The following is a 10150-nucleotide window of genomic DNA, read 5'->3' on the forward strand; positions in this document are numbered from 1 at the left end:
TTGCTGGGGAGGTGGACAAGGGGTTTCATCTCCGCCCAGTCCAGGTCTGACCACCCCATGATGATCGGAGGGAGCTCCAGACTTCCTTGGGGCAGATAATTGAGGGTGACTCAATTCACAGGGTGACTTGGGCATGTTTCAGTAAGACCAGCCCCCTCCGGAGTCCTGAAGCCCAGCTTCAGCCAACAGAAAGCAGGGGTTTGGGGGAGCCAACAGCCTCGTCAACAAAAATCCTCCGGTGACTCTGGTCCAGAGTCACCTCAAGTAACAGGAAGTCTGTCTGTCTTAACATGTAGGCAAGCCCAGGTAGGTGGAAACACTGTCAGACTCCCAGAAGCACATCTTTTTAACCCCAGAAAGACTTAGAACCAAGTGTAGAATGGATCAAGACAACCTGAACCACAGCATTAGTGGTAGTGGTTTTGCATTTAAAAAATAAGGGGCGGGGGGCGCAGAATTCCCTGGCGGTCCAGTGGTTAGGACTCTACGCTTCCACTGCAGGGGGCCTGGGTTCGATCCCTGATAGGGGAATTAAGATCCCAAAAGCCACATGGTGTGACCAAAAAAAAATAAAGAATCTGAACATATTTGGTTCTCTTTGACAAATCAGCCTAATGGAATGACAGACATCCTTGTAACAGCACTTTACAATGTGTAAATGAGCGACTGAGAAGGGTGGGCCTGATGCCTGATTACATAATGCTCAAGATGGAAACATCTAAGACAATAAGTTAAGATTCACAGCACTTACAAGTTTTCCTGGCTTATAGGAATCATTTCTCATACTCAGGAAGGCTCTATGGCAAAGCCCTTAAATTTACAAACGCTTTCTTGTTAGAGTGAAGCATCACAGGGATCGAAGTGACCAGGTGTATGAGGGAGCCCAGTGGTACTCAGAGGCCCCTCGGAAGTGACAGCTCAGTTCCACAGCTAAGGGGCTCACCTACCTACCTTAGACAAAGAACAAGCAAAAGACGTTTAGGGGGAACTTCAAAAACTCAAGAAGAATCAGTGTTTGGAATTTCGATGGTAATAAAATTATCCGTCATGAAATCCAAGAAATAAACCAGAATAGTCTTTTCTGCACCAAATATCAACCACTGAAATCCTTAACACACACATGCGCACACATGCACACTTGGCCCCAGCATGTGCAAGCAGGGGGCTTAGAACAGGAGTTCCCATTCAGGGACAGCCACAAGTTCAGATCAACACATCATATGATACAAATGTATATAACAAAGGCTGGGATTTTATTTCCAAGTTGACACATGTAGAAGGCACACGGGCAAAGCGATGGCTTTGGGGCACGGGAAGGAGAGATGGGGAGGGGCATGTCTGAGGTCCCCCTACTTCCACCACCCACTAAGCGCACTTGAGACAGAACCAGTGGTGGGGGCTCCCACCCAGGGCCCTGAGGGTCCTACTGGCTCTGGATGAAGCCTTGGGACAGCTCCCCAGGCATGATCCCCCTCCTCCCAGGGGGCAGGGCTCTGCTGGCCCCCCCAGCTGGAGGGACCAGCTTCCTGGGGAGGGCCAGGGTCAGAGAGAGAAGAACAGGATGAGGACCAGGAGAAGCACCCAGCAGCACCACAATGGCACACCACTGTCGGCGGTCTGGCGGCAAGAGGGTCAGAGTTCACAGAGGGGAGGCAGCACCACCCACAACCCACTCCCCCCACTGCCGAATTGCCACCCCCCTCCAGGGGACTCACCACTGGTCATGTGGGATACTTTGGCCATCTTCCTGAGGACCCCATCCATCCGGGACTGGGTGTGGTCCATCTCATGAACAAAGGTGTCCAGCATACTGCCGAGATCAGGATGTCATCAGCCCCTGGAGGGTCTGTGCACACCAGTGCAGCTGGCCGAGGGTTCCTGGCCCACCCCCGGGGTCCTGGCCTCACATGCCCTGCTCATCTAGCTCCTCCCCGACGCGGCCGGACATGTGTTTCAGAACCTGGATACTCCCAGACACCATTTCCAGTTGTTGATCCTGCTGGTCCATGATCAGCTGCAGGTTGGAGGGGTGGGAACTGTGGTCGGCAGGGAGCCCTGAGCTGCCTGAAGGCTCCTCCAGCCCGGGGCCTCCAGCCACCCACACACACCTGCTGTGTGGCCTGCTGCTCTTCAATGTAGCGAGAGGTGGTTGAGACCACACTGGCGTCCAGCAAGTCACTGGATGACTTCAGGGTGGCTGGCTTGCCTGTCAGCATCTGTGGAGGCCAAGACCACAGGCTCAGGGAGGGTCGCCCACTCATGGCAGAGACAGACAAGGTTTGTGGCAAATTTAGATGGTGGTTTGTCAGGAAGGCAGTCTCTGGAGTGGGACGGCCTGGGTTCCTCAGAGCCACCACTTACTAGCAAGGTGACCCCGAGGCCATATCACTTGACTTCCCTGTGCCTCAGTTTCCTCATCTGTAAAATGGGGAGAGCTATAATTCCTGTTTCCTGAGGATGGAATAAGGATTTAATGAATTAATCCAGGGAGAACAGTTATTATCCTATAAACACACGTATTTAAGAATTGAACTTTAATACCCAAAGCAGCACACATGGAAGGCATGTGGACCCTGCTATAGGACTCCAAGCTGCTGCAGACCTCAGCCCTCCACCCTCCCAGACCCCATGTGGGTTTAATGGGTGAGGCTGCTGTTTACAACATGCAAGAATGAACACACAACATAGAGGGAAAAGGTGTACAGACAGAGGCAGCAGAGAGAATGCACACAAAAGGCATGAGTGGGTACACACATGGGGCAAGCACACCCACAGAGGGAAATGGTGTGCATGCACAAGGCAGATGGGGATCCACTCAGAGGTCAAGTCCAGAGAGGTCAACTGCATACACAGATTAAAAAGGTAAGCATCAAATCCTGAAAACAGTAACACAGAGAGCTAAAAAAAAAAAAAAGAAAGAAAGAAATAGGCCACCCCACACACACAGGAAACCAGTATAAACCCACAGGAGAAGGCAGAAGAGATTATACACACAGAGAGCGCTCAGGTGTACACATCCAGAAAGAGCAGGCAGGTAGACAGCATGGAGACAACTGTGCACAGAGAAGATGAGCACTGACACAGAGGGTGGCTTGCACTCAAAGTGGAGGGTCACCCCGAGAGACAGGGGGTGAGGATATTGGGTCGGGACGCCTTACCTCTCTATTATTCCTCTCCATGAAGGCTATGGCTGCGGGGCTGACCATATGGTCCTTCATTTCCTAGGGGCAAGGACAGCATCAGAGAGTAATGATACCCCAACCTCCCCACCCTCACCCCACTGGAAACTCTCTTCACCTGGACTGCTTCCCGCATCCTCTCCACAAACACCTTTCTCTCCTGCAGGTCTCCGGCTGGGAGCTTGAACTTGCCTGGGTTGGCTTCCACTATGCGTAAGCCGCGGGTCAAGAGTCAAGGCCAGAGCCCGACAGAACGCCCTCCTCTGCCTCAAAGCCCTCAACACCTCCTAGGTGTCCAGCCTCCCCGAGGGCTGGCTCCCACCGTCCCCTGCCACTTCAGTGGGCTCTCCCATGCCGCCCTCCAACTCCCCAGGATATCGATGGTCTCCTCCAGGTCCTCGAGGTCCCACTCGATGCTGCGCAGGCCATTCCGCAGCTCATTGGTCGTCCAGTCCAGCTCCTCGCGTCCGACCGCCGCGCCCTCATGCAGAAGCTCGCACCACCGCTGGTACAGCCCTCGGGCCGTGTTCACCGCCTTCTGCACCTCGCTGCGGGTAGGGGCACAGCGGGCGCGGCTGGGGGCAGGCGGTCCTCCCTCCCACCACTGCGCCCCCAAACGAGCTGGGGACTCAGGAGACCCTCATATCCCACTGCGTACCCCTCCCACACGGCCACGGGGCGATCCCGACGGCCGTGCCCAGAATGCCTGACATGCTCCGGCTGGCACGCGGGCACTGGCTGGCAGGGGGACAGCACACCCTCTGTCCTCCCCCATCGCTGTCACTCACCCTCGGACTACAAAAAACGGATCTTCGAGAGACATGTCACGCCCCTCACCCGCCCGAGGCCGAGCCCCCTCCCCTCTCGGCCTGGGAAGCTGGTTCCCTCCAAGAGGTGCAAAACGAGCCGTCACCCCCGCCCCCCGTCACGTGACCCCTGCCATCATTGAGAGCTGGGCCGCCAGGGGAGAAAGAGAGGCCTTGGCAGCCCGAAGTGCGGAAACATCCGCTCTCTCTTTCGCCATCTTGGTTGTGGGCACAGACGGCTTCCTGTCTGCACGTACCTCCCCTTCGCGTCCTGGTCCCCGGAGGTGTCCTAGTTCTGTCTGGCTGGGTTCGACTCAGAGCTCCAAATCCCTCGGTTCGAGACCCAACCTCTCGGATTGTTGCTGCGCAACCTGTTTCCCTTCCGGGCAATGTAAATAATAATAGTCTCCTTTAAATCAGGCGAGATTATGGCTGGGGAAGGGGCTCGTTCAATTCGTAGATCATCTTCATGGGCTCCCTGAGCCTGCGCCTCGATCCCGTCCTAGGAGATGGGAGATGAGAGATGGTCCCAGTCCAGGGTCGGGAGTGGCAGGTTTGGTAAGGAGTATTGGGAGAGGTTGTATCCCCACCTTCCCGCGGGGGCAGGGTGAAGTGCGGGCGTTCTGTGGGGAGTTCTGCTGGACTCTCCCCTCCTCCTCTTTTCTCCTGCGGAGGAGGGACGCCTCGAGATCGCCCTGGGGCGGGTTGGCCGCGAGTGGGGGCCTGGAGATGCTTCTGGGGGGTAAGGTCTTTCTGGGTGCGATCCTGGGCGTCGCGGGAGTGGGTGTGGTGGTGGCTCTGAGGATGGTCTGCAGGGAAGTCCTCTGCTTGTGAGGAGGGGTCAGGAATGTCTGGAGAGGGACTCATAGGGTCGCCACCTGTGTGACAGAGCCCTTCTGTGTGGGGTCTCCGGGAAAGCACTTTCTTTATGGGCGGGGGCGGCAGCTGTCGGCTGAGTGGGGTCCTGATCTCGAGCGGGATGTCTGAAGAAGTCCTCGGAGGGTCGCCCCCGTTGTGTGTCAGAGATAGCGTCTGGGCTGAGGATGTCATTGTGGAGTTTCGGGGGGGGGATGGGGGCGTCCTCAGCAGGTTGCCGTAATATGTGGCAGGATCGCTGAATGGGGACAGTTTTGGGAGAAGTCTTTTAGAAGAGAGAATAATTGTTGTTTCCGTGTGCCGGGGTTGGGAGTGGGGGACATGAGCATGCTCCAAATGTGCACGAGAAGAGCAATTTTTTTGGCGGAGGGGCAGGAATACATGAGAGGGGGCCTGGCAGGGTCTCCATGGGGGGGGGGGAGGGGCGGGGACAGGAATGTAGTGGTCCTCAGGGAGTAGCTGCTTGTGTTGGCAAGGTCTTTGTGTAGGTCTCTGGGAGATGGCGTCAGTGTGAGCCCTGAGGTGGCCCCTACCCGCCGGCAGGGGGCTTTCCGGAGAGGCGTCACACCTTCCTGGCCTCCGGAGGGAAGTAAGCGAAACTTTCTTCTCCCTCTCCGCGGGCCCGCCTGGACGCCGCTCCGGAAACCGGGGGTTCCAACCAGCTCTAGCGGCTGGGAGAGGGAGAGCGGAGGGGGCCTGCCCGGAGGGTAAGGCACCACCCCCGCCCGCCGGGAAATGGCCGGCTAAAGTCTTGTATAGAGATCCTGGCCCCAGTCCTTATATGGGCATACGGAAGCGGCTAGCGCGCATGCCCTACGTCATTACTTCCAAATTTAGTTGTGGAAGTCTGGCAGATCTAGTGGCGGGAAGGTTCGCGCACCAGTGCGGGGGTGTGTGTGTGGGGAAAAGCCTCCCCTTAAAGGGCCCGCACCACGAATGAATGGAGCTGTTCGAACAATTCTGCATTTTCTGAGGAACTGGAATTAGGTTTTCTTGGATCTGTAGTGCGTAGCGGAAGGTGGGGCCGATGTTTTCTGTCTATCTGCTCTATCTCTGCGTTGCTCAGTTTCTAGGTCCTATCCCAACTCCGCCTCCCGGGAAGCAGAGGCGGAGCACGGCTGCGTCGTTTGGGGGACCGCAGCCACATGTTCACTCGGGCTGTGTTGCGGCCGGGTCCTCCGCCTTACGAGCTCCACACCCACGGTGGATTTAGTGCCGACGGAAACTGGGGTTGGGGGGGCGGAATGCTCAAAGCGGAGCGCAGAGATGGCAGCCTGGGCTGCGCTTGTGTCTGCAGACGTTCGCCGGCCGTGTAGTGGGCAACTTTGCCCTAGAGCCAGCCAGCGTGTCCCGCTTTCTTACCGCTTCCAAATGAGGGAAAGACGGGGTGGCGGACGGGGGCTGGCAGACGCTGGAGAGACCGGAGAGCTTCAGGTTACACTGGTCCCCTTTCACCGCCGTGGCTCATTTATTCGTTTAGCAAATATTGGACGAGTCATTCTGCCTCGGTTTCCTCACCTGAAGAAATAAGATATAACTACCCTCCCCGGAGTGGAGGTGAGAGATCAATGAGATGTTTATGAAAGGAAAGCCTTTAGCGCCTGGCACGTAGTAAGAGCTTAGTAAGTGTAAGCATCGTTATTGATTAAAAAAAAACAAAAACAAAAACAAGACATTAATTAGGCGCCTGGTAGATGCTAGGCACAGTTCCCACGGGGGATGTACCGGTTAGAACCCAAGTCTTCCCGGGCGCGAAGGGAAACGTGCCACGTACGACCCGCAGGGGTCTCCAGATGCAACCCGTGGGTGGACCCTGAGCCCCACCCACGGCCACTCTCCCCTGGGCCCGCGCGCGGGTGCAGTGGGGGGCCCTGAGGAGGCAGACCACCCCGAGAGCTCAGCTTGGACTGGGGAACGCTCCTCCTCACACGAGTTAGGGTCCCTTTTCTTTGCTCGGTAAATTCCACCCTGTCGCTTTAAGGAGTCTCTCGGCGCGGAGCTGTGGAAAGCCCGGATGCGGCTTTCTGATTGGGCGGGGCGTCTCAGTGACTTCACTTGGGGTACAAAAGGGCCCGGGTGGCGGGCGCCGGGGCAGAGCGTCCTGGCAGCGTCTCAGCGTGGGTTGGCCCGTAGAGAGAGGCGTGAACGGGCGCCTTGTTCAGCGTGCACCTGTCACCTGCCCTGCCCAGCCCAGCTGGGAGTCCCCGCCGCCTTCGCCCCTCCGTCAAGCAGCTATGGAAGTGCAGAAAGAGGCGCAACGCATCATGACCCTGTCGGTGTGGAAGATGTACCATTCGCGCATGCAGCGCGGTGGCCTGCGGCTGCACCGGAGTCTGCAGCTGTCGCTGGTCATGCGCAGCGCCCGGGACCTCTACCTCTCAGCCAAGGTGGAAGCCCAGGAGTCCGAGGTGACCTTGCCGCCCGCCCGCTCCCCTGACCCTTGCCTGCACCCGCCGCGGGAAGCGGAAGCCGCAGCAGAGGCAGCGCCCTCCGACGGTGAGCAGCCCTCTCCGGAACCCATGGACACGCAGGAGGCACCGAGAGCGGAGGAGACCCCTGCCCGCTGTGCCCAGCGCCCCGCCAAAGTCAGCCGCAAGCGGCGGAGCTGCAGCCTGAGCGACGGTGGGGACGCCGCACTGGTCCCGAGTAAGAAAGCCCGCCTAGAAGAAGAGGAGGAGGAAAGGGCCTCTTCGGACGTCCTTGATCGCCTGCAGCCCCCTCCGGCGCAAGCGGAGGGCGCCTTCCCCAACCTGGCGCGTGTCCTGCAGAGGCGCTTCTCCGGCCTCCTGAACTGCAGCCCCGCCGCGCCCCCGACGGCGCCGCCGGCGTGTGAGGCGAAGCCGGCTTGCCGCCCGGCGGACAATATGCTGAACGTGCTGGTGCGGGCCGTGGTGGCCTTCTGAGGGTCCGTGAGCGGCGCTACTAGATCCCAGAGCGCAGGCCGAACCGTCGGCCAGAGTGCGCAGACCCGAGGCGAGGCCCACCCCCGGGGGAGCGCCCGCGGAAACCGTGGAGAGGAGCAGCCGCCCGGGCTGCCGAGATGCCCTGAGAGGGACTCTACCCACGGGGTGCCGTCGCCACATGTGTGCAGCGGCGACACCGAGAAGCCTGAGCCGGGGGCGCGGGCGCCTTCCCCCAGACCTGCTGCGCCCACAGGTGCTGTCTTAACGGACTGGGATGTGGACCTTACCCTCTCCTTCTGGGACTTGGAGAAGGGAGCTTTGGTTCTTTAAACTCCTCAGGGTCGTACTTTATTTTTTACTGGGGGCTGTGCTGCCCTTTCAAGGTTTTTCAATAGTTGGTGTTTGCGTTTCCAACTTCAGAGAATTCCAGGCACTCCCCTTCCCCCTCCAGTGACATACTTGTGCAAGCGGTCATCGTTGCGTCATGGGCAGACGTGGGGAGCTTCCTGTTGCCTTGCGTGGGTGTGAGGCCTGGGAGGAGGATCTGGGGTGTGGACGCCCAGGGGAATGGGAGGAGGGCGGCCTGAGTCACTTCGCCTCCGCGTGTTGTGGGTTATTGCCCCGAGCCCCTACGCCTTCGGGGGCAGAGGGCAGATCTAATTTCAGGTTAAAATTTTTCTCATCTGGTGTGTTAGAGGTGGGAATATGTTGACAGCCTCAAGCTTGATCCTCCCTCAGACCAGCAGACAAAATCAACCCAGATGTTCCTGGTCTGAATCACAGAAATGGGGGGAGGGGGTTGTTCAGAGCGCTGTAAAGCTGAGCTGGGATCAGTTGCTGGTGAGACTGGGCCAGTTTGGGGGGAGGGGGGTTCTGTTTACCTTTACTGTGGTGGATTCTGTTAACTCCATCTGTCTGGCCTTTTTGCTAGAAACGCCAGATAGGAAAATAAAGACCATTTGAAGAAATAGTCTGTGGAGCCCGTCTGGTTTTCTTCCCTGGTGGGGGAGGGGCAGGGTTAAGGGGTCAGAAGCTGGCTGGCGGCTTGCTGGGGCCCCAGAAACCGGTCTGACCGGCTACCATGTGGGCAGAGTGGGCGGGAAGGGGCCGGGCCCCTTTTCTTTGCCAGAGCACTGGGTGCTGATTGTCTAGTGCTCTGACCTTTCCTTAACGCTCTCACGTTTGGGGGTTCCTTGGACATTCTCCTATATTTCTGGCTGGGTCAGAGTGCTTTCCGAGTTCAGACGTTTGGGGGATACTTTGGGTACTGTGCCCCCAGCAGAGTCGGGGGACCACACCTCCTTGGAGACTTGAAGGATGTCTCCCAACAGTCCTCCCCCCTCCCCCCCCCTTGATTAACTGAATCAGCAGGGATCCCACAACTGGGGTGGAACTGAGCAGGTGCGCTTTGGAGCACCCTTTATGCCCAGTTCCAGTCTTTGGCGGTATAACTGTATGGTTCAGGCAAGGAGGTGTGCTCCCAGCCTCAGTTTCCTCATCTGCAAAGTGGGCCTCAACAGCTTCCCTGCGAGGCTGTAGGTTTAGAAATACCTGTGAGAGCGCTTGTTTTCTTTGGCCCCACCCCATCCCCAGGTTAGCCCCCCAGAGAGGAGGAAACCCTCACAATTTCCCCCGTGCTGGTTTAGGAGAGTGGCTGTAGACGCTGCACTGGGGGGTGGGGGGTGGGGGCTGTTGGGAGGACAAAGGAGCCGCAGGTGCGGGCGGTGAGGGCGGCGGGAGGCGCCGGGAAAGCTCCCGCCCCGCCTCCAGACGGCAGGCTCCGCCACGGCGGGCCTCCCGAGACCCGGGGGACCTGACCCCGAGGGTTGAGGGAGGAGGGTGCGGGGGAGGGGCGGCCCCGCCCCCGAATGCTCTCCCCTGGCTCCCCTCCTGCCTTGTTCACCCATCGCACTCCCTCCTCCCTGCCTCCCTCAGGGCCCCCCAGGGGAATCTCGCCTCCACCTCAGCCCGTTTCCTTCCCGGGAAACGTGAAAGACTTTAGTGCCGCCCACTCGGGGGACCGACCCACAGCTCCGCAGTGGGATGTTGGGGGACTGGAGCCTCACACGCCTCGCGGTAGCTCAATGCGTCCGCGTGGGAGCAACTCCCTCGAGAACCTGGCCCGGCCCCGGGAAGTCCCCGGCGGCTGGGGAGGGGGCATCACTGCGCATCCTGTCGCAGGAACCGCCGGCGCTTCCTTCCGCGGGAAGCTGCTTGGCCGACCCCCGCCCCCGCCCGGGCCGCCTGGGGGTTTCCGGTACCCGGTCACTGGGGGCTGAGGGCTGGAGGTGATGCTGTGGGAGACAGGCCAAGTGCCCCTCACATACATCCGCTTAACGTATGCCCTTCCCCAAGACCCCATGTCACCCATCAGAAGAGACAAAAT

At 58.8% G+C, this 10150-nt stretch overlaps 2 protein-coding genes across 2 annotated transcripts; one reads left to right on the forward strand and one right to left on the reverse strand.

Moving 5' to 3' along the window:
- Positions 1 to 1232: 1232 nt before the first annotated feature.
- On the reverse strand, positions 1233 to 4188 carry STX10 (syntaxin 10). Its single transcript, XM_082379798.1, is given in 9 exon segments — positions 1233 to 1582; positions 1584 to 1617; positions 1716 to 1810; positions 1908 to 2014; positions 2109 to 2216; positions 3159 to 3221; positions 3298 to 3392; positions 3558 to 3727; positions 3968 to 4188. Coding segments are annotated over 9 exon segments (747 nt in total). The 5' UTR covers positions 4003 to 4188; the 3' UTR covers positions 1233 to 1542.
- Positions 4189 to 5302: 1114 nt separating this feature from the next.
- Positions 5303 to 8732, forward strand: IER2 (immediate early response 2). The gene has a single exon (XM_082379799.1). The coding sequence runs from the start codon at positions 7096 to 7098 to the stop codon at positions 7762 to 7764; it is 669 nt and encodes a 222-aa protein (XP_082235925.1). The 5' UTR covers positions 5303 to 7095; the 3' UTR covers positions 7765 to 8732.
- Positions 8733 to 10150: the final 1418 nt, after the last annotated feature.

Source organism: Balaenoptera borealis (genome assembly GCF_965194805.1).
Source record: "Balaenoptera borealis genome assembly, chromosome: 2".
Taxonomy (NCBI): domain Eukaryota; kingdom Metazoa; phylum Chordata; class Mammalia; order Artiodactyla; family Balaenopteridae; genus Balaenoptera; species Balaenoptera borealis.